The sequence below is a fragment of the Trichosporon asahii genome, assembly GCF_000293215.1.
Source record: "Trichosporon asahii var. asahii CBS 2479 unplaced genomic scaffold scaffold00018, whole genome shotgun sequence".
Classification (NCBI taxonomy): Eukaryota; Fungi; Basidiomycota; class Tremellomycetes; order Trichosporonales; family Trichosporonaceae; genus Trichosporon; species Trichosporon asahii.
This window is the reverse complement of record NW_014040906.1, coordinates 1,118,472-1,141,254: the sequence shown is the minus strand read 5'-3', so window position 1 is coordinate 1,141,254 and position 22,783 is coordinate 1,118,472. Positions and strand designations below refer to the sequence as shown.

General features: G+C 60.3%; 7 protein-coding genes across 7 annotated transcripts; 2 read left to right on the top strand and 5 right to left on the bottom strand.

The window, feature by feature from the left end:
- Positions 1-719: 719 nt before the first annotated feature.
- On the top strand, positions 720-1,592 carry A1Q1_00149 (uncharacterized protein; the record flags this gene model as incomplete). The annotated part of the gene is made up of 1 exon (XM_014326477.1): positions 720-1,592. One exon carries the CDS (start codon positions 720-722, stop codon positions 1,590-1,592), a length of 873 nt encoding a protein of 290 aa, XP_014181952.1.
- Positions 1,593-1,779: 187 nt separating this feature from the next.
- Positions 1,780-3,391, bottom strand: A1Q1_00148 (ATP-dependent Zn protease; the record flags this gene model as incomplete). Its single annotated transcript, XM_014326476.1, has 4 exons — positions 1,780-2,038; positions 2,107-2,335; positions 2,386-3,213; positions 3,277-3,391. 4 exons carry the CDS (start codon positions 3,389-3,391, stop codon positions 1,780-1,782), a joined length of 1,431 nt encoding a protein of 476 aa, XP_014181951.1.
- A 3,996-nt stretch (positions 3,392-7,387) lies between these two features.
- On the bottom strand, positions 7,388-9,490 carry A1Q1_00147 (uncharacterized protein; the record flags this gene model as incomplete). The annotated part of the gene is made up of 3 exons (XM_014326475.1): positions 7,388-8,124; positions 8,163-8,915; positions 9,364-9,490. 3 exons carry the CDS (start codon positions 9,488-9,490, stop codon positions 7,388-7,390), a joined length of 1,617 nt encoding a protein of 538 aa, XP_014181950.1.
- Positions 9,491-11,299: 1,809 nt separating this feature from the next.
- Positions 11,300-12,543, bottom strand: A1Q1_00146 (uncharacterized protein; the record flags this gene model as incomplete). The annotated part of the gene is made up of 2 exons (XM_014326474.1): positions 11,300-11,803; positions 11,854-12,543. The coding sequence occupies 2 exons, from the start codon at positions 12,541-12,543 to the stop codon at positions 11,300-11,302; spliced, it is 1,194 nt and encodes a 397-aa protein (XP_014181949.1).
- A 1,190-nt stretch (positions 12,544-13,733) lies between these two features.
- On the top strand, positions 13,734-15,005 carry A1Q1_00145 (uncharacterized protein; the record flags this gene model as incomplete). Its single annotated transcript, XM_014326473.1, has 1 exon — positions 13,734-15,005. The coding sequence occupies one exon, from the start codon at positions 13,734-13,736 to the stop codon at positions 15,003-15,005; it is 1,272 nt and encodes a 423-aa protein (XP_014181948.1).
- Positions 15,006-15,266: 261 nt separating this feature from the next.
- A1Q1_00144 (uncharacterized protein) lies at positions 15,267-19,089 on the bottom strand (the record flags this gene model as incomplete). The annotated part of the gene is made up of 3 exons (XM_014326472.1): positions 15,267-17,790; positions 17,832-18,385; positions 18,466-19,089. The coding sequence occupies 3 exons, from the start codon at positions 19,087-19,089 to the stop codon at positions 15,267-15,269; spliced, it is 3,702 nt and encodes a 1,233-aa protein (XP_014181947.1).
- A 454-nt stretch (positions 19,090-19,543) lies between these two features.
- A1Q1_00143 (glutamate-cysteine ligase) lies at positions 19,544-21,726 on the bottom strand (the record flags this gene model as incomplete). The annotated part of the gene is made up of 3 exons (XM_014326471.1): positions 19,544-20,752; positions 20,811-21,378; positions 21,437-21,726. The coding sequence occupies 3 exons, from the start codon at positions 21,724-21,726 to the stop codon at positions 19,544-19,546; spliced, it is 2,067 nt and encodes a 688-aa protein (XP_014181946.1).
- Between the last annotated feature and the right edge of the window lie 1,057 nt (positions 21,727-22,783).

Genomic DNA, 22,783 nt, shown 5'->3' with positions numbered 1-22,783 from the left:
GAGTGCCACAGATGCTGCAGGCGAACGAACGCACGTTTGCGATGTGGTTGATTTTTGGGTCACGAGATCTGGCGGGGTGCCTCAAATTCCGCAGTGAGACTATGCGCAGTGGAAGCTGCCGCCTGCGATCTGCGCCCCCGCTAGTGCGCCCACCTGCTCCGCCCCCGCGTCATGGGAAGTCCGTCCATTGATCTGTCTGCACGCGGCGCAGGAGGCGCAGTGCTCGCATGTGCTCCTCTTCGGCACACTAATGCGGACATGTGCATTGTCTAGTGCACCGTAGCGCCCGGTTTCGCACGGTTGGACATTGGACAACACGGCGCGCGTCTCCTGCGCCGATCGGCTGGGACATCAGCGGCGCCTCATTTCAGGCTCGGCTCAGGGCGGCTCGCGTGCGGAAGAGGGTTAACGTCATCTCGTCATGTCGCGGGTCTCTCGCGCAGTGCATCGCAGTGCTCGCAGCTGACAGGTCCGCATTCAGCATCCGGTATCGTTCCCATTCCGGGTTGCCAAGCACTCTGCACGCCCTCTCCTTGGCTCATCGCGAGAGCGTCCAAGACACAGGTATCTTCCCCCGTTCCATCCCATCCCACTCCGGACTTTCCCTTATCTTGACTTTTCTCTGCTTCTCTTCTTTCTTGATCTCCAACTCTTCTCTTCTCTCTTCCTTTCCTTCTTTTCCCGGTCTCCAGTCTCGATCGCCAAAGCATCACTCCACCATGGCGCCTTCCTTCTACGAGAGCGTCACCGACTTCCTCGACGAGGTCAACCACTACGCCTCGCCCATCTCGATTATCAAGGGCGGTGTCGCTGCGCTGTTCGGTGCGTCGACGATTGCGCCCCACGCGATCCCCGGTTTCGAGGTCAAGCTCTCGCTCAGCAACACGTCTCTGATCGGCGGTGTGCCTTGCAAGGGCCTGCGCAACGCGTTCCACCTCGAGCGCGAGTGGGACGAGCGCTCGTACGAGTACTACGACACAGATGGCAAGGACCTGTCGGCCGAGGGCTGGGCCGTGCGCCTGCGTCACAAGGAGGACGAGGACTTTGAGATGACGTACAAGAAGCGCTGGCGCGTGACGGACGGCATCCACAATGCGCTCGAGCAAGCTCGCGCCGAGGGTTTCGACTACGGTGATAAGAACTACAAGGCCGAGATCGACTGGAGCTACTCGAAGCAGACGCTGTCGATGCAGATCAAGAAGCGCCGCTCCAAGAAGGGATACCGCCACACTGACATGCCCGACGACGCGACTGGCCGCGCCTGGCTCCAGGAGGGCATCCCCGGCAAGCTCGAGCACTGGAAGGAGCACAACTGGGGCAACGACATTCTCGCCCAGACCCGCAAGCACGGCCCCGTCACGTCTACCGTCTGGGACGGGCGCTGGAAGGGTCGCGAAATCGGCATCGAGATCCTCCCCGTTCGTGGAGAGGACGACCACCACCAGGACATCTTTGCCGAGCTCTCGTTCAAGGTCAAGGACATGGCCACCGCCAAGAAGCTTCGTGAGCAGATGATCGAAAAGCTCGACAAGGAGGGATGGCTCGTTCACAACGACCACCTCAAGACTCGAGTCATCCTCGACCGCTACTAGGCTGTATGTCAACCTAGTCGTCGTTGCACGGCTGGCCGCTGCTGGACGCTACGCCGCAGCCGCTGGTTCATCAACAACAATACATAACCAATCATCAGTGTAAGCCTCCACGGCAAGTGCACAGTGCAGTGCAGTATGTACCTAAGTGTGAATAGTCACTGCATCTCTAACTAACTCGTGCACTGACTTACTCCTCCTCACCGTCGTCGATCTCCTTCCGGAGGTGCTTCACCTCGCGCATCAAGCGCTGCGGGAAGTGCTTGTCGCCCTTGTTCTTGTCGTCTCCGGCGATAGCGAGGAGAGAGGACACAAACGCCTCCTTCATGCAGGCGAAGGAGAATCGGGACGTCTTGGCCGCAAACTCGTCGAGTAGAGCATTCGGGAACTCGATCCCGGACACACCCTTCAGCTTCTTCTGCCAGTAGACGGCGTAGTCGCGGCGCTGGCTGCGGTGCGGGTTAGGGAAGTTGCTGGTGCGTCAGTTGCCTGCGTCCACGTTATTCAAGCTACTCACTACTTCCTATCGAAGCGCGAAGGTCGGTTGGACAACCCCGGATCGAGTCTGTCGAAATGGTTCGTCGTCGCGATCATGAGCAGGCCGTCATTCGAGTCCATCCCATCCACCTCGTTCAGGAAGTATGATCGGTTATCGTCGTCGATCATGCTGTCCAAATCCTCAAAGATGAGGAGACACGGCGCCATGTCCCGCGCGCCCTTGAAGATGGTCGCGAGATTCTCCTGCGCTGTTTCCCAGGCCGCTTGTGCGTCAGCTCCACCACACCGAAAGACTTACTCCTCACGCTGCGCACGTAGAGGCTCGGCACGCCGACCTCGCCCATGATAGCCTTGAGTGCGCTCGTCTTCCCATTGCCCGGGGGACCGAGGAAGATCAGCCCGCGTTTCCACGGCACGCCGAGTTCCTTGTACGTCTTCCGTCCTTTCAGGAAGCCAGTGTAGTCCTCGCGGAGGTTCTTCTTGAAGTCGGCGTCGAGAATGACATCGTCCCACGACGACTTGCGCACGTCGCGCCACAGATCCTTCGAGGGCTCCCACCATCCGCGGTCGAAGACCCAGACGACGTCCGGGTGCGCGCTCGTCGCCTTGGCGACTGTGGCGAAGAGGGAGTCGGCGGCCGAGCCGTGCGGAGACACGAGATGCCACTGAGTAACGAAGCTGAAACCTTGCGCGAACTGAGCGACTATGGCGAGCATGTCCGTGTCCTCCCAGCGCAGCTCCCAGGCCGCCATGTGGACCGAGTCGAAGATTGCCTCGTTGCCCTTGTCGTTCCCAGTGCTGTCCTCGCCTTCCTCCTGCGCGTCGAGCACGCCGAGCCTGATCTCCGGAGCTCTAGCGCGCCCCGCCTGCCGCGCCATTCGGGCCATTCGGGCAGCCTGTCCCGGCGCACCGAGATCGTCGTCGTCCTCCGGGTTCGACCTGCCAGCACTGTACCCGCGCAGCGTGAGCCAGGCCAAGTCTCTCCTCTGTCTCAGCTTGAGGCCCGACTCGTCCGCAAAGGCAAGCAGATCGAAGGGCGTCTGTGTCGTGAGAACGGTCGAGTTGGCATACAGCGCCTCAAGGCGGGATTGCAGCGCTACACCTGTGTTGCCGCTGAGGGCGGAGACTGCAGGTCAGCTTGACTATCCACGGTCCAAGAGCTGTGTAGGAGAGGAGAAGGCGGACTCACACTGCTTGATGTAGATCTCCTCGGGGGCGCCTGGTTTGCGATCATGGCTGTCTTCGAAGAACGGGATCTGGGCCGCGTGCACTGCCGCCAGTGCTATTAGGAAGAAGGCCAGCATCGTGAGTGACAGTGTGATGCTAGTGCAGCACACTGCCATTCGAGACTATACTTACACCAGCGAGAGCGCTAAGTCCACCCTTTCCCAAGCAGTGGTGCATGCGGTGCAGTGTAACTTGGCTGCGTGCTGGGAACACATGATCACAGTGCGTGACGTAATGAACGCCTTGGCTGGAGACGTTCGGTGGAGAGGAGTCGAAACATTCGGACGTTTCGGACCGAACTTGATAGACTTCATCACTTGCATACAGACTCACTTTCGCCTTACTGATATCACAAGTCTAGCGCTGTTATGACCTGCGATCAGCTGCGCCGACAAGCAAGGGACAGCTTACCGTTCACCTCACCATGCTCATTACTGTGAGCCCCACTGTGGTCAGCTGACGTTCCTCCAACGGGTAGCCCACCATTGCCTCCTCCTTACTCCGCACAGGCAACCTCTCGCTGCGTCACTCTCGGTAGGGCCTGTGGTCAGCTGGAAAAGGCCTTTAAAGCTTACACAGCACCGCACATCCGGCATCTTCAGCTCATATCTGAACTTAGCTCGACGGAAGACCACTGCAAGCGCTCACTGTCGGAACCGTCTTCGCCCTCGTCACATCGCCACCGGATCTGATATCAGCTACGGGGGAACTGTCAAAAGCTTACACGCCCTATTTCGGAGAACAGATGCGGCTCGGTCCTGACGTTTGCTTCGTTCACAAGTCTGTCTGTCTATCGTCGACCGAGGTGGGCGGACGCTCCTGCGATCTCAACACGACATGCAGTGACAGCGGTCAGCTCAACGATACAGTCGACCCGGACAGCTTACCTTGTCCCGTTTTGGACAGAGCCTCTTACTGATGCGTACGATGGTTCTAATTTCGCACTCACCAAAGACTAACGGCGGGCTTGAGCGAGGTCTAGGTGCGGGCTGACCTAAAGTTAGCTGAACTGACGATTTTCAAGCTCATACCCTAATGCAACAAACAGCTCAACTGACTCAGTGTAATCTCTTCGCCCGTGTGCCGCGCGACACTGTCATTAGCTGGTCTGGACTGGTATAGCTCACACTCTTCCCGAATGTCTGATATCAGCTCACCGCTCCACGTAACGAGCTCACCGCAGGAATGCGTTGCATCGGGGTCCGTATGCTGATCTGGCATCAGCTAGCAACCATCGTGGGGTAGCTTGCCTGCAACGTGTCTGCGCCGGTAGTTAGCTGACGTTCGCGCCAACAGCTTGCGGCTTACGTGTTCTGAAGGACGCGACGGCTGGTTAACCAGCCCGTCAACTCCCAACGCCGACGCGATCCGTCGCCATATACCGGCCTCAATCTCAAGCCACCTGCGCCTCTCGTCTGAACTCACTTCCTCGTTCCGCCCATCTAGTACAACCGCCTGTTTTTAGCTCCAACGACGAACTCACTCAGCTTTCCCGCACGGCGTGACTGTAGTCAGCTCGTCATCAGTTTGCTCGACCCAGCTTACCGCAACCTCCCGGACTTGGCTCCATCTGAGCCTGGCCATGACTGATGCCAGCTGAAGGAGGTTGACAAGCTCGTGATGCGGGAACTGGTTTCAGCTTCAGATCCCTGTTAGAGAGCTTACGCACTCCTACTTTCGTAAATGGTTGGCTCTCAATGTACAGCTCACGCTGGTGTCAGCTGCGCCGAACGCGGAGGCAGCATACCCTCCTCTGTTTCGTGGGCTGGGTTCAGCTTGAATACCTCTGAGTAGCTCACGACAGAAGGGCTGTTATCAGCTCGCAATCTCCAACAGAAATCTAAACATCCGCGCACCTGTCGGGCTGAAAGCTGCTAGCGGGCTACCGTCGACAACTCACGATGCGGGTACAGATTTCAGCTCACACGGCCGAGGGCTTGCTTGCCACGCTTTTACTCGAAGACTGCGATCAGCTAATGGCAGCGGTAGTCGAGCTCACGCCGCAGGACCTGATATCAGCTCGCACTGCAATGAAGCTTACCGCTCTCCTTTACATGGACTGAGGTCAGCTGGAGCGATGCGTCTTAATGCAGCTCACGCTGGTGTCAGCTCTTCTCCACCCTTTGTGCAGCTTACCCTTCGATCCAGGAAGTGGCGCTGGGGTCAGCCCTCCTACGTTCGTCTGATCTGGGGTCAGCTCGCCTATGTTCCGTCTAGCTCACACTGCAGTCAGCTCCTGATGTCTGGTACGAAGCATACCGTTCTCTCTCGTGTCGCTGATACCCACTTGAACCTCTTGGTTTCGACTTCGTGTCGCAACTCCCTGTAGAGGCTGAAGTCGGCTGGGTTGCAACCAAGGCCCTAGCTCACGGCATGGCCTGTAGTCAGCTCCAGTGGCTAGAATGGAAGCTCACTTTCGCCCTCGACATGACTGGTGTCAGCTGTGTATCACATGAATGGCTCACAACGCAGCGCTTACGTCGTCCCGGCCCTTAGCAGTAATTCCCATGTCGCTGCGATCAGCTGGCAGGCCGTAACGTTCTTCGAAGCTCACATCTAACTGTATTCAGCTTTAAAACATCATGTTCGCTCACTGCCACCTCAGTCAGTTGAGCCTGGAGTCAGCTAAGGGCTGGAGCAGACAAGCTCACTTTATCAAAGTGCGGTCAGCTAGAGCTCGGGCGGTAGCTCACCGAGTGCGCACTGGCGTCAGCTAAGGCGGCCATTCAGCAAGTTCAGTAAAGCTCACCTCAAGCTGGGAGTCAGCTGAATCCCCCGCTTCCCAGCATACCATTTTCGTTGAACTGGGAGTCAGCCAGCACTCTCTGCAGCTCGCCCCGTTCACGTAGCATACCGTTTCCAGTCTTGTGTCAGCTAGGACGTTGCATTTCGAACAGCTCACCTTCGACCTGGAGTCAGCTATCAGGGGAGCCTGAAAGCTGACTCTTCTCATCTGCCTGAATACCCTCCCACACCTCACAGCTGCTGTCAGCTATCCCCGCTGGCAAACAGCTCACTATCGTGCTCCCGAGAGGGGCTGGAGTCAGCTTTATCGACGATGTTCAGCTCACCCGAAGTGTCTAGAGTCAGCTCATGCCATCCCTAGTAACTCACCCACCCCGACTGGATACGCACTGGGATGAGCTCGTCACCGAACTTCAACCCGCTATCGTCGTTCTGGGATCAGCTCTAGCCCACGCCTTCTCAGCTCACCTCCAACACTGGAGTCAGCTCTACGAGATTTCAGCAGCTTACCCTCCCTTCCCCTCCCATTTTTGAATCGATACGAACGACGGACTCAAGACTGATGGTCAGCTTATACCTCACTCGGGATGAACAGCCACCTCCCATCGACAGGATTGAGATGAGCTTGCGATGGTCTAGAACAAGGCACTTGCCTCTGTGTATCAGCTCGTGGCACTGGAGACAGCTTACTGTCCAATGTACCACATAGACTGGACTGATGTCAGCTTCTCCTTCACTTGAACCTAGCTTACGATCTTCGTCGTTGCTTCAACTAACGAGGGGATAGTCGGTTGAGTGATGTTGTGTTGTCGAGCGAGTTGAGTTGACTCACCTCCCCCCTCCTTCCCCATTCTTCACCTCTGATCGTCCCCTCCTGCGCCCCTTCCTCCAGTCCCTTCACACTGCGCCCTCTGCGCCCTCTGCGCCCTCTGCGCCCTTGCCCCTTCCAACACATCGACAGAACCACGCCATCACTGACCTCGACGTGAGACAACCACAGCAACATCATCCACGCGGGCAAACCGTCCATCACATAAAGGAACAAAGTTACAAAGGAAGCCTGGCGCGCGCGCTGGCGAAGATGCGCCGCGGGGCTCGGGGATATAGGATATACGGACGATAAGAGTTTGTCGTGAGGTTTGAGAGGGGACAGGGCGTGAAAAACAAGTCTATGAAACGGAAGATAGGAGAAGGGGGAGGTGAAAATGTATTGTCCATGGTTGTGCCGGGGTTGAGACTGAGGCTGAGAGTGCAGGTGAGAGTGGGAAGGTGAGGAGGTCGAGGTGAGAGAGGGCGAGGAAGAGAAAAGGGGGAGTACAATGACTCTCTTATTCGCACGTAGGGATCTCGATGTTCTTGAGGTTACGGTCGTGGTCAAAGAGACCCCAGTACGGCTCGACGCCGCCATACTGCTCCTTCCAGGGCTCGTCAAAGGGCTCAAAGTAGAAGTACTTTGTCCCATTCTTGTTGGCCTGGCACACGTACGTGTCGAGGAACTTTTGGAGGTTCTCCTCGCTGGCATAGTTGCCCTTTGTGGCCGAGGCAGCCATGCCCTTCTCCATGTTGGTCTCGTGCTCCTTGTCCATTGACTTGGTAGGCCAGCCAGTCTCGGCGATGAACGTCTCGGGCACGGGGCTGCTCTTCTCTGCAAACGCGACGTCGTTGTTCTGGAAGTAGTCCCACGTCCATCCCGCCGCCATCTCGACGGGCGTGTTCAGACCGAACCACGGGTGCACGTTGGCCATGAAGTAGTCGACCTCGTTGCCGAGCTCGACCGACATCATCGAGCCCGCGTCACCGGTGCCGACGGGAATGTCCTTGCCCACGTTCCAGCCCTTCAGCGTCTTCTTGAAGTCCTGCACGTAGCTCGCGAGCTGCTTGACATACTTGGAGTACGTCGGTCCAGACGGCTGCGACTCGCCAGCCTCAGTCATCATGATCAGGAGGTACTCATTGCCGACGGCGATGCCCTCAATGTTGTCCGCGCCGTACTCGGTGATCGCCTCGGAGATGTTGCCGACCTGCCAGTCGTAGTACTGCTGGTTCGTCTCGGATGAGTCGAGGTCTGGATGTCAGCTTCAGTTTAAGGTACGCCCAGCTCACAGATCGCGGGATAGATCTTCATGTCAACCTTGAGATCCTTGATCGCCTTGAGAACCTGCTGCGTGACACCACAGTTGGCACCGTACAGACGGAGACGAGTCGTCAGCTGGGACAGGATCTGAATGTCCTTGTTCACCGCCTCCTGCGTGTTCGCACACCAGGGCGGTCGTCCGTCGGCGGGGGCGTAAGCCATGCCCCAGAAGACCTGGTGGAGCTTCGGGTCCTTCTCAAAGTCGGGCGAGGCGCTGTCCTTGCTGCCGCTCTTGCTGTCGCCGCTCTTGCTCGACCCGCTGTTGCTGCTGCTGCTGTTGTTGTTCTTCGACACGACGACGCCGACAACGACACCAACGATGATGGCCGCAAGGAGCAGGACCGATCCAATGATGATCCACTTCTTCTTGCCGCTGCTTGCCTTCTCGGCAACATGCCCAGACTCGTCGTATCCGCGGTAGCCGTGGTCTCCATTGTCCATCGCCCAAAGCTGGTCAGACGGCACATTGTCGTGCGCCATCGCGGCAGCGTTGTACGTCGGCTGCGAGCCGGCGCTGCTGAATCCGTGGTCTCCTCCAGCACCGTAGGCCATCGCTCCGGCTCCTGCTCCCATTCCAGCGGCTGCTCCGACGCCGGCTGCTCCGCTCATGTTCGAGTTCGAGTATTGGCGAGTGGGTGTTGAGAGAAGAGACTGCTGGGACGGGTCGTGAAAGGGATTGCGCGGTGTGCTGCTACCGCTTCCGCTGTAGACGTTGGTCATAGCTGTGTGGTCAGACACCGACGAAGCTCGCTCGCGAAAGGATCAGATTGGGTCTCAAGAGTCGACGTCCCTCAGTACCCCGCAGGAATCGTAAGGACGTCGTAGCGCCACGAGCATAGACCACCCCCCTCCAGCACAGCATTCTAGCCCAGCGAGCGCCCGAATGTCTGACTGCCAGGACACATGGGACTGCTGGGCGCATGGCAATGCTCCTTTCATCCTCAAATAGCCAAGAGCACGGCCGGTCCGCAGCGGCGTCTTGGGGTAGGACGGCCAAGACGACGGAGGCGTTCAACGGAGGGTCCGGCGAGCCAAGCACTACGGGCGGTGCAAGCTTTCGAGGGCTAAGAGTGTGCTTGGAGTCCCACAATTTCGGAATAGAGTAACGAAAAGAGGGTAATCGAGGGTAATCGACCAGGACCCAAGACAATAACAAAAGCTAAGACTCACGGTAGGACTCGCCGCCCGCGCCCGTCAGGCCGGCCTTCTCCTCGTACGTGCCGGGCTGATCCCGCCCCGGCTGGCCGTAGCCTGCGACGGGGGCGTACCGTTGCTGAGAGGAAGGGTCATACGACATGGCGGATCGGACAGGAGGGGTGGTGGTGGACTATCGGACGGGAACCAAGATTGGTATAAGGCGAATTTGAGATTGCTGTATCGGGATGATGAAGGGCTTAGTTGGGGGTAACTGGCGAGCACTGGAGGGGGGAGGGGGCAGAGCGCAAGTTGACAGGAGGGGGCGCTTCTGGTCTATCGAACTGAGTGACGGCGCCGTGGAAGCAAAGGCGGTGCTGCAAGTCGACGTAAGGTGAAAAGAGAGTGGCGAGTTGGTAAAGTAAAGAGTAGTGCGTAGGGAAGGGCGAAAGACGTGGGGGCGAGAAGAGTGAGTGAGGTCAGAGATAGAGTGGAGGGAAGTGTGAGGGGTGAGATGAGGTGAGCTGTGTGCCGGCTTGAGATCTGGTTATGGTGGACCGGCGCCGGACGAAGAGGCTGCGGGGTGGGAGTGGGACGGGGTGTTCAGGGGTGTGTGTAGAGGCGTGCCGAGCCTATGCACGAGAGAGAGTGGGACTGTGGAAGCAAATCTAATGCATGAGAGTGTGTGTGCTAGCGAGGAGCAGGGTGCAGAGTGTGCATTGCAGAGTGTGCACGCAGAAGAACGAGCAAAGACAAGACCCTCAAACGTCGATTAGCCATTTGATGGCCGAGCTAGATCGCGCCCGGACCCCAAGGATCCAGAGGATCCAGAGCCATGCTAAGCCTTGCACCATTGCTCGGGTGCGCCCGTGCGCCAGTGCGCCTGGGAGCATGGCTGGAGGGAAGGAAGCGCCAGTGCACAGCCTTGGCACTGGGCACGGCACTGGGCACGGCACTGGGCACGGCAAATTTCTGTCTGGCCAGTCTGGAGATGCGCCAAAAAGTTGCGCAGCAGGTTGAATACAAACCCTCCGCGCCTTCCGATCGCCCTTGCCATCTCGCTTCCCTGTTCACCGCCTCGACCTCTGCCTATTCGCGATTCGCAGCTGATAACAGGGGCTATGAATAGCCTTCCTCCTCGCCTTCGTCGTCCTCTCTTTCGCACTCTCTTGAACGCCGCTTTACTATGCATAGCACACAAACCTGCCGAATGACTGGACCAGCTTTGCAGAGAAGCTAGGGGAGCCCAGGGAAATCACCTCGAGGACGGAATGCTTCCCGCCCAAAACTGGGGTACCCTCGTGCTCCCCCGTGCTGTGCCGCCGGGAACGCGATTCGTCTCCAATCTCGCTTCTGGGTGCGCGTCGGACGGAAAACGTGCTGCGTACTAGCCTCGTAACGTTCGTAACTGTGTCATGTGCTGTCATGTGAACTATGTAGAGTATCGTTGGGGGGGGGGGGGGGGGACGTTAATGCTGTTGATACAGATGTGTGTGATGCGTGTATGAAGGTGAGAATGAATGTGCTTTGACTGTTGTTTGGGTATTGGGCGGTCGGTGACGACAGCGTGTGTGTCGGCGTGTGTTGTTTGCGCTTCACAGTTACGAATGGCGGGTGCAGTAACTATCGCGCTCGGCGATGATTAGCCAGTAGAGAGCAGCGATGTGCGGAGACTCAGAGCGGAGCACAAGAAATGAGGGTTGGACAATGGGGGACGAATCGTGAATGTCGAGTGAGGCGGTACTGCCAAGGAGAGTCTGACTGTCAGCTCGTATCTCTGTTGCCGAGCGGACTGTCCAGTGCGCTCCTCGCAGCTCGTTGACGTTGCCGCGCCGTCCGACGATCAAGACATACCGTTCAGCGCCGCGCCGGCGGCACTGGCGTGTCCGCAAGCCCACTAAATTGAACTAGCGTGAATGCGATCGGAGGGAGTGCGCAGAGGTGCGACGCGTCTTCCTTCTGAACGCGTTATTCAGCCGGTCAGGTGCCGCGACCACGTGCCCAACTCTAGATTCTCCGCGGATATACTTGTCTCCGTGCCTCTGCCTTCCTCGTTGCGGATACCGCCGCCAGTGAAGGCAGCGAGGAAGGCATCTGCTTCAGCGGTAGCCGTGTCGCTGGTCAACTGGGGCAGGGAAGCCGAGGACCGCCGCTGATTGTCGGAGACGTCGGGGACAGGGGAGGAGGTACTCGTGCACGGGGCGGAGTAGGACTGCTTTAGCGGAGAGTTTTGCCAGACGTAGGCGTTCCATCCATTCCATAAGTCCTCTGGAGCATCCGGGGGTGGAGGTGCTTGAGGTGCTTGCGATGTGAGAGGGGTCAGAGGTGCAAGTGAGGTTTGAGGATTGTGAGATGTATGTGCTGTTTGAAACGAGTGGAGCTCTTGAAACGGCGCCGGCGGCCTCGCAAGCAGTGCGGGCAGAGACGACAGCCGAGAAACGACAGGTGCGGCACTCCCCGCTTGTGTAGGAGAAGGCTGCGTATCGTCGGTCGGAGAGGGGTGAAACGGGCTGTCTGTCGACCCACTCGCGTGAAGGTCTGAAAGTCCGAGGGACATCCGGCCACGAGTGGAAGGTCTAGAGTCGAACGCGGGGAGGAGGGGCAGCGTTCGTGCGCGAGTGATGCGTTGTCCGCCGGCGGCGATGGGAGGGTATGGCGCAGGCCTTGGTCCTCCCTCTGTTGGTCAGCTGGAGGAGGAGCAGGAGAGAGCTTACCGGAGGCATAGCGACGCTTGCGCCTGTCCGGAGGCGGAGTTGCACCGGAGGAAGGTGGCGGTTGACGTGGGTGAGGGCCCGTCAAATCGATTGCACGCCGTGGGCGGCGCACGACTCTGAGCTCCGAGTCGAAGAAGGGTGGGAGGAAGTTGGCTGGTCTGGGTGGAGCACGGGGCTCACCACACTTGTCGCCACTCGACCCTGGTGCTGCGGGTCGTTCATCGGTGGATCGACGGCTGGTTGCTGGTGTCTGCGGAGAGGCCTGAGGAGCAGCAGGTGGAGTAGAAGGGTCGATGGATTCGAGTGGAGTTTCGACAGATCGGACGTCATGAGTGCTGTGCGTGTCGGTCGGTGGTACAGTGACGTCGGTGCTGTCGTTGGGGGAGAGGAAGCCGTCGAGCGGGTCGACACTAGCCGGCACCGGGATGCTTCGCGGCCACTCGCTCCACCACGGCATGAGCGGTTCTTCGAGAGCAGCGCTGAGCACGCATGCCGCGACCATGGCGAAAGCGGACGGATGGTGGGCCTGAAAAGCGATGTGAAGATGCTATGAAGCTTCGTCAACATACTTCTACTCGGTTCATGGAGCGCAGAGCCGCAGCCCATCAGCGTGCCGCCGTCGACCCACACACCGTCGTCCTTTCCGAGATCCCGACGGAGGCTCCACTCGATCTCCCGCCGGTCGCGGCGGTCGCGACGGTCGCGACAATCAGCAGCCATCTACGTCATGAGGCCCATGCCGAGTCACCCGCTTGCCGGCTGCGGGCTGGCGAGTAGAGCGATGGGCGTCCAAAGGCAGCCCAGCCAAGCTTTCCCAGCAGACACCGAGACTGATCGTCGTTTCGGGCGCCGCCAACTCGTCACTATTGAGCCTGTGGGCTGGTCCAGAGTCCGGGCGCAGATGGTTCCGCCGGAAGAGATGGTGGCCTTGCAATGTTGGAAGGTGTGGGTGTGGGCAAGTGCATACTCGCAGCGCACTGGTGCCATAGTGTGCCAGTGCGCCGCACCGCATGTTGTGACGGCGCAGCGGCGTCTGTGGCCAGGCTTTCCGCCCAGCCAGGGGCAACGTCTGCCGGACTCGCCGACTCTCCGCTCTTGCACCGCGCCCATCGCAAGGACCGGAGAACATGCACCCGAGATCAGCAGATCCGCGAGTGACACGACCGTGCACCCGCCGTCCGACTGCATCTCCGTCCATCGCGGCCATGAACTCCATCGCAAGCATTTCCTCGTGCATGTCCCTGCCTTCTGCCACAGGCGAAGCAGAGGGACGGGAGCAATACAATCAGGCGGAAATGCCGTGTACAGCCGTGCCTGGCATGCGACCTGCCTCTCCGTCACAGAATTTTGGAAAGTCCATCCAAAGCCAGAGCGCCGTTCCACATCGCACACTTGTACTACTACCACCCACGAAACCCACATCTATAATCGTGAGTGTCCATTCCAGAACGAAAGCAGAGGGAAAACGCGCATGATGATACGATGACGAGACCTACGCCGCTCGGCTCACGCGGGTGGCCCGTCGTTGCTCCCCGTTGCTTGCGCCTGCTCTCTCTCCGGGCGCCGTTTTGGCCGTCAGGAGGGCGCTGCAGTGCCCCGCGGCCGTGCCGGCCTGACGATCCCCCATAGTTTGGCGACTTTTTGTCTGACGCGTTACCCCCACACTTGTCTACTTTAATTTTCCGGGGGCTGATGACTGACAGTCAGATGAGCGACACGGACGAGGACGTGTCGAGCGTGCTCCTTGCTCTCCCCGATGGGCCGCTCGAGGCCGGGGATGAGATGAGCTACACGACCTCGCACATTGGTGGCCACGCCGCCTTCCCGCCCGTCGACGGCGTGCCCAAGTCGGTCGACTGCAAGAGCTGCGGACAGCCCATGCCCCTCCTCTCGCAGGTGTACGCGCCGCTAGTCGACGGCGAGAACGACCGCACAGTCTACGTCTTTGCGTGTCCCCGCCACGCGTGCCGAAGAAAGGACGGCTCTGTCCGCGCCTACCGCGCCTCGAAGCGCAACGAGGCGTACGTCGCCGACGTCGCTGCGAAGAAGGCAGCTGCCGAGGCCGCCGCCGCGGCCGAGCGCGAGCGCGCCCGCAAGAACCCTTTCACGGCCACAGCCCCCTCGGAGCAGCAGGGCGGGCTGTTCGGCTCGAACCAGCCTCTCTTCGGCGCCGCTGCGCCGAATCCCTTCGCCGCCCCCGCCCCCGAGGCCGCGAAGCCCGCAGCGCCTGCGGCCGAGATGGCCAAGCTCGAGATCAAGGAGGGCGAGCCCGTCCTCCTCGCGCCGGCGCCGGCGTACCTGCCTGCGCAGTATCTCTCCACGATCGACGAGTACCTCCCGGACCCCGAGAGCGACAGCGACCTCAGCGACGACGAGGACGAGTCGCCCGAGCAGGCGGCCGAATGGCGCGACGCAGACGGGTGGGACAAGATCCTGCCCAAGAGCGTCGACGACGTGTTTGAGAAGTTTGTGCGGCGGCTCGAGACGGCCGAGGACGCCAGCACGCAGGTGCTCCGGTACGACTTTGGCGCCGTGCCGCTCGCGTACCAGTCCACGTCTTCTGTGTTCAAGACCCTCTTCCCCGGCGCGCCGACCAAGAAACCCTCGTCCGAGGAAGAGGACCCAGACCTGGGCGAGTACTATACCGAGAAGAGCATCCCGCGCTGCACCAAGTGCGGCGCGAAGCGCACGTTTGAGCTCCAGCTCGTGCCCCAGCTCATCAACGTGCTCCGCCCCGACAGCTTTGCGGCCGACGGTGTCACCGTCGCCAAGAAGGAGGCCAGGGACATGACCGAGGAGGAGCGCAAGAAGGAGCTCGAACGTATCGCCAAGGGCGACGACGCCAATGCCGACGGCGTCGCGGACATGGAGTGGGGAAGCGTGTATGTCTTTGGGTGCGAGGGCGATTGTGTCGGCGTCGCCGAGGAGCACGTGCTCGTCGACTGGGAGGCGCTCGCGCAGTAAGGCGTACGCTGAGGCGTAAAAGGAAGGGGAAGCAAATAGACATCTAGACCATCACTCGCAGGGGAGGGTGGAACGACAGAGTTGTATATACTACTGCCATCAGTACTTTTTTGGGCCCAAGTAATAAATGTAATCACAACAAGCACATCTAGCCACAACTTTCTTCTACTGCAGCTGCACTCGCGAACGCAAAAGCAAAGGGGGATACATAGGGGGTTAGCGAAGATTGAGCTGGGGGATAAGACAACGATTAGCGCGGGACTAAGAGGTGAGCGGCACGCCCCGCGGGCGGTAGTGCAGGACCATATCGGGGCCTCCGCGCCAGTAGAACTGTTTCAGCGCGCCGACCTTCATCTCGGGCAGCGCGACGTGTTCGCCGCACACGAGCTCCATAAGCTCCTCGGGGCGGGGACGCGCGATGCCGCTCATGTTCGACGCGGTGCTGGACGACCGGTCTCGGACCAGCGCGCCGAGTGCGCGCGGCACGGTGCCGGGAGCCTGCTCCTCCTCCTTGGCCAGGATACCCGCCAGGTGCTCGATGACGCCCCGAACTCGCGCGGTCCGGCTCGCCTGCACCTTCAGCCCCTTGCCCGAGGACACGGAGAGACCTTCGGGCAGGAGGATGATGGGGATCTTGGGGATCACGCGGTCTGGGATGCTGTTCGTGAACAGGAAGTCGAGGAGCCAGTAGGGGCTGTTCATCTCGAGAGGCTCAAGGTCACGCTCCGTGCCGCCCACCTGCGATCTGTAGGTGACCATGTACGCGCCGTCGGCGTGTGCCTGCTCGCTAACAATCACGTTCGTGCTCGCCGGAAGGGGGAGGAAGGGCGTCTCGGGTCCCGGAGGGTGGAACTGCTTGGACCGCAGCTGATCGAGGAACATGAGCTGCGCCCTGTCCCGGTCGCTGAGCTGCGGGCCGGAATCGACTTCCTTCCGTTCCTCGGCTAAGGGCGCCATGGGCTCCGCAGCCTTCTTCTTTCCAAACCACGTCTTCTTCGTCTTTGGCGGCGGAGAGGTGACGGCCGCGGGCGACTTGGGCTCGCCGCCGCCGCTCGAAGCCTGACGGCCGAGGGAGAAGTAGTCCTTGTTTTCGGACGACTTGGCGAGAGACCCGGAGATCGGAGTGGTCGGCGAGGCGCCAAAGCCTTCGCGCTTGGCAGCGAGCCAGCCGCTCGCTGCCGGAGCTGACTGGCCAAACGGCGTCGTCGGCTCTGGCCGTACGGCCGGGACTGCGGCTGGCGTGGCTAAGCCAGCAATGTTGATAGCGGGCGTCAGGCCGGTGCTACTAGCAGACGACATGGCGCGGGCGCGGTGCCGCGGTGCTCCAGCCGGGATGGCGATGCTCATGGGCTGGACCGGGCTGCGGCTTACAGAGGGCAGACTAGAGGGGTGGGACTGCGGCGAGCTGGAGGCAATGCTGTGCACCTCAGCCTCTTCGGCCTTGATCAAGCCTCGGAACAGGGACGACAGCGCGACCTTGCCAATGTTTATCGAGTTGATGTCCTTCGGCAGGCTGCGCTCGTCGACGCCCATTTCCTCTGCCAGGATTTCGGCCGCGAACACTCGATCGCCTTCCAGGTGGACCGTGATCTGGCCGACCTTTGTGTCCACCTGGCACCAGGGAAGAACCGCGTTCTTACCCTCGATCCGGCGTTGGACCAGCTCCAGCACTTCGTGCGGGTGCAGCTTGATCTCCATGCGTGCGTCCTCGACGCCGCGCTCCAGCTCCAGCGCCTCGGCCACGTCTGCCTGTGAGAAGCGGCCGAGACATTCGCCTCTGATCAGGTGCCAGATGGCCACCTCGCCGTGCGTGTCAAGCGTGAGCACGTGCAGGCGGTCGTTCAGGATAAGCGATCTGATAAGACCGGGCGAGCCGTCGATAGTCGCGTCAGCCTCGCGCCGCAACGGCAACGCCTCGGATGCCACATCACGGTCCTCGAACGCTCGTCGTGCGTCGCCGCGTCGCGGCTCGTTGAACGGCGCCTCGGGAGAGTCATCCGGCGAACGGGCGCGGTTCGCGCTGTTGATCGAGGCTTGCGAGTGGGTCGCGCCAGAGAAGCCGAAGTGGTACGGCGAGTCTGGCAAGCCGAGGCAGACGAGGCTTTCGTACGGGATGCCGTTACGGGTCTCGTCTGGCGGCAGAACCGACGCCTCGGACATGATCGAGCTCGTGTGACCGTGATTGAGACGCCCGTGGATGCTGGAAGGGATGCCTGAAGGGGCTGTAGGTGACGCGGCCGTGACGGAAGCAGGGGCAAAGGCGACCTGTCGGCTGTCCTGCGAGTCGACCCTGTTCAGCGACTCACCGCCCTCAAAGCGCCTGTTGCGCATGGGGCTGTTGTCGATGATGGGTTGCGGCTCGACCTCGGGCTGGTTCACGAGCGGCTGCGATTCGTCCGGCGCGATGTACACGGGGTCGTCGAGGTCGAGGTCTTCGTCCATGCGACAGACGCGGCGACCAACGTCCCGCCAGCGGTGGACATCCGAGCTCGACGTCGCCGTCCACACGTACTCGTCGTCCATGGCGACGATGGAGCGGATCGCCTCGTCGCCCGTCTTCGACTCGTAGTCGCCTGGACGGTCGATGTCGCCCTCGCGCGCGAGAACAACGCACTCGCCCTCCGACATGTCACCGCACTGCTCGACGTCGACAGCACAGAGGTAGCCATCGCGCGATCCAGAGTAGAAGCGCTCCAGGTTCGGGTGCGTCGAATGCAGAGCCCACACCGAGGACGTGTGGTGGTTGAACGTGTGCAGACATCGGTTCTCGCCGATCGACCACAGCCTGCGGAGGTCAGAAAGGCCGCAAAGAAACAGGGGACTCACTTGACGGTTGTGTCGGAAGATCCTGTAAGCATGTACCTGCCATCGTCACTGATAACGATGCTGCGCACACACTCTGTGTGGCCCACGAGCTTGGTGACGCTATTGTCTCCAGCTCTAGGGTCCCAGAGGCGAACGACGCGCTCGGGCGTACCGGCGGCGAGGGTGTGGCCCATGGGGTCTACACCGAGTGCGTAGATGCTTCCCCACTCGCCCTCGAGGCCGACACACCCGTCGTCTTTATCAGATAAGCGGACCTTGAGGACAGGCTCGTTCGGCCGCGGGCTTGCAATATCCCAAATCGCAATATCGCGGTCCAGCGCACCGGAGAAGAGGATGCCCGGATGGCGCGCAAACGCAAGAGAGCGGACATAGTCTGTGTGATAACCGATCAGCGCAGGGACGGCCGGCTCGCCCTCGGCATGGGGCGACCATGCACGGATCGTTCTGTCCGAGGACGCTGTTATCACTGTCTGATTCATGTTGCACAGCGTCATGGCGTTCACCCAATCGGTGTGCGTCTGCACGCTCTGCCGAAATGTCGTCGGGGAAGGTGGCTGCGCGATCTGTCAGCAAAACCGCGCAGCGGGCAAGTGGGGGAAGGGAACCCTCCTGCCGCGAGAAGCTAGGCACCTACCTGTCGTGCGATGGCGCTGCGATCGATCTCCCACTTGTCCTCGTACGGGATGCGAGAGTTGAGCTCATCGTCGTCATCGTCGCTGCTCTCAAAGCTACCATGATCCTGGTCACCTTCCTCATCGTCCTCGTTCCAATCCTCACCGCCGTCGCCCAGCCGCTCCCATCGGACCCGCTGACCGCGGCCCACAGGGCGGTATCGGCGACCTCGGCGCTTAGAGTGGGGTACGTGGAGTTCCCAGGATGCAACCAAACCGTCACGTCCACCGGTGTACAAGATACCCCCGGGGCTGTCGCAACCACTCAGGACAGTGCTAGTGTCGAGAGCGAGTGATGAAACACCGAGACGATGGCGCGGGTGTCTGGGCCGGGGTGGCTGAGACTGGACCGGGTCGACTCTCGGCGGTGGCGGAGACTGGAGGAAGGGGTTGCGGCTAGCGAGCGGTCCGCGGGTGCCATTGCTGATGCCGTTGGTCACCGGTGCGGCGGGCTTTCGCTCGAGCAGCGGGTAGTAGCGGTCATCGCTGGCGACGGTGCCGAAGGATGGGAGGTTGAGCAGCGGTGTTTCGCCCTCGGGCGGCGGGATGATGTAAGATACGCGCCTCTTGTTTGGCTCTGCGACCATCGTGGATGCGCGACAGCTGCGGCCGGGTGATGGGCGGGGTATTGAGCGTTAGGGGATATGAATGAGCGTCGAGAGACCACAGACAAGATGAGATCACTTAATCACGCTTAGCTCGTCCCCGCGACCCAGTGTGGGCACTTGGGTTTGGGGCACCAGGTGATTACGTACCGTCGTCACGTGATTCCCCGGTCCGAAGCGGACCTGCGCGAGAAGCATACTCTGGCTGGGAGGCGCTGGGTGTGTCCACCGAAGGTGGATCTTGCGAGCTTGCGAGTTGAAGGCAGGTTGGACTGCATGCGTTGATATGTTCTACTAACTTTTCCGCGTCTGTTAAGGAGACGGACCTCTAATGAACTACAATAATACAATCTTCCGGTGTTGAAATAGGATGGCCACAGACACACACACATGAAGATAAAAATCCTGGGCAATATGAAAATGTCACAGGGATACTCTAAGCAATACCGTTGCAGCCGGCGGGGCTGCCGACATCGGTGCCCACATAGTGAGGGCCCAGCAGCTCCGGCGCCGGGCGGATGCCGCGCTCGATCTCGTCGACGGCCGTGATGAGATCAGACTGCATCTTGTCCGACACGATCGAGTCCTGCTTGTAGTCGGGGTGCGACGTGAGGAACTTGCGGATCCAGGCGGCGGGCGTGACGAGGTCGCCGCGGGCACGCAGCTTGATCAGGTCAAGGTACTTCCGGATCTCCATCTTCACCGCGACATCGGCATTGATCGAGTTGAGGTAGGCGTTGACGACACCCATGAGACCGGGGAAGCCATCCTTTCGTCCGTTGATGATCTCGTCCATCGACATCTCGACGACCTCGGGCGAGTGGTCGGCGTCTTCCTCCTGCTGCAGCGAGGCGCACGACGAGGATGCGGTGGAGCCGTAACGCCAGTGGTTTGACTTGTGGAAACCGTTAACCGCGGGCTTGCCGTTGGCGAGCGACGGCGCGTCGCCATTCTCGGAGACCGGGCTGGACTTCTCGTTGGGCGGCGACTTCGGCGGGGAGACTGGTCGCGACACGGGACGAGAGTCGAGGTTGTACGCATCGATGCCGTGAGGGAACATGACGCGGCGGAAGAAGAACTTATTCGCAACGGCCGCGTCACGCTGCTGAGCGCGCTGCATGTTCTCGTCAACCTGCGAGATGGGCATGTAGGTGTTGAGGTCGAACGAGATGATCGCTCGCGACAGCAGGACGATAAAGATCGAGAACGCGGCGTTCTCAAAGTCGGTCATCTGCACCTCCATGGGACGGAACTCGACACGCCAGCCGATGTTCGAGTTGACCGGAGGCGGCTTGAAGCGAACAGTCTGCCAGTTGGTGGACTGGATGTTCTCGAAGTGGTCCATGCTCTCCTCGTCGTTCTGGTCGATCGTCTCAGAGAACTGCACCAGCGGGTCGCGGATGAACAGGTGGCCGATGTGCGAGGCGAGCTTGTCGTCGACGCCGTTGTCGAGGAGCTCCTGACGGACACGCTGGTTGATGGGGGCCGAGATGTCGGCGTACTCCGGCTTGTTTCGCGGATCATCGGCAATGTACAGCGAGACCGAGTCGTAGCGCGACTTCGGGATGCGGTACTCGTTCTCCTTGAGCGGCTTCAGTCCACGCTCCTCCTCCGTGCGGTCATCGACGGCGGCGGCGATGACGTGCTAGCCGTCCACGGAACGCCGGGGCGCCGGCAGTGAGAGCCAGGAGGATCGGAGCGACCGGAACGAGAGCGTCGTAAACCTGGCGAGCCTCGTCAACGTTCCAAGCCTGGAACGTAATCTGCAGGCAGCAGCATCCCATTCCAAAGCCCATGGCGTCCATGTGGATGTACGGCGTGCCCGGAAGAGGCTTCGCGGGACCGGCGTGGCCGTTTGAAAGCTCGGCGCGCTCGCCCTCTGGCACGTTTGTGTTCTTGTCGATGTACAGCGGCACCCGAATGTCGACGAGCGATCCCCTCCTCTGCCTGATGTTTGCTGTGAGAGTCGGGAAACGAGCGTGAGGGTTGGTGATCAGCTGGGCAACATACTTCGAACGGCTCGAGCTGTGCTCGGGGTCGGGGTACGTCGGCGGGTCGGTGAACTGGCTGTCCTCGACACCGAGGCGGGGCCATGACGTGAGCGTGATCGGGAGCTCGTTGGGGAGCAAGTGCGAGCGGATGATCTTGCGACGCCACCGCATGTCACACTCGACGCGGACGAGGTCAGAGAGCGACCCAGTGTACGGGGCGCCCGGGGTAGACTCGATCATGAAGCGTCCGTACTCCGGGTGGAACGTGGGGATGGCGTCACTGAAACATTAGCCCGAGTGTGTTACCGGTGCACGGCCAGTATTGCTAAGCAACTTACCACTTCTTCGGCATCGACGCTTCCAACTTGGGATCCATTGTCACCTTGGCAAGCTTCTCGAGAATCTCACTCTGGCGGAGCGAGAGGCGGACGGCGTCCTCCGGCCTCTCCTCATCCTTGGCGACGACAAGGTACTCAATCTCATCGCCCCAGAGGAGGCCGGCGCCTGACTTGTCCTGCCATCGGCGCCAGGTGTGAAGGAACTGCTTGATACCGTGCGTCCGAATGTGCTCGGCGAGGGGCTTGGTGTCGGGCCAGTCGAGGGGAGTGCCCAGCGCAAGGAGACCCATGGTGGCGCTCGAAGCCTAGTCGGAGGTTATGTGTAAGGGTCGGACAAGCAATGGGTCAGAACAGGTTGGTGCAAGAGCAGATCAAGATGTTGAAGAGGGTGGAAGAGTTGGAGTGAACGGCAAATGCAAGCCCACAGGTGAGGGACGATATTTACAAAACTAGGGACGGGTGGGCCGGATGATTGGTAAGATAAAGTGGAGGTGGGACTTCGGTCTGGCTGGTGCCGTGGGGAGGGACCGCGGCGCGAAAAAAAGTAAATTATTCTGGTGGCTGCCTTTGAAGCTCAGGCGGCCAGGCCCGAGCGCATGAGCAGAGATGTGCGTGCATTAGGAGCCATTAGGAAAGGCGACGGTCAACTGCAGCCATGGTCCGGCGTCGTCGTGCAAGCGAATAAAGATGGGATTCGGAGTACATGACCTGGCTCGCTCGCAAGATGAGCGTCGGACCGGTGAGGGGTCATGTACTAATCACGACATGAGACAATGACGAATTTCATAGTCGGCCTGCGACCGATGGCGACGTTCTCCCATTAACAGTCTAACCGCTGCAGCTAATACATCGGACCATGGATCGACGTTCCTCGCTCGCTTGCTGTCTGCCTTGACTGAGCAAATCAGCGACGACAGATAAGAGCACGCGTGCACGCGTGCATTGCGATGGATGACACTAAACCACCAAGCGAAATCGGGGTCACGTTCCATCTCGTTTGTCCTCCCAAATCCATGAGGATTCGCACTGCGTATCGATGTCATAGAATTACTGCGGAACAGTTCTAGTGTGTCCGTCTGCTAGCTGCTGAGACAAGAGGCAGCCGCGGCGCTGCCCGTCGGCCTTAGTGGTGCATGACACGGTCTCGATGCAATCCTCACAGTCTCGAGTGGCGTCAAACCTGCGCTCGTTAGGCTGTCCCAGCGTCAGCCGGCCTTTACCGAAGGCACCACCGGGCACTTCCTGTGCGCCGACGTCGGCTCAGCCCGATCCCTGATTGGGCGCTCCACACCGGACGTTCCTCAATGGCGATCGTCGTCAACCTTCTCTCTTGTCTGACTGCACTCG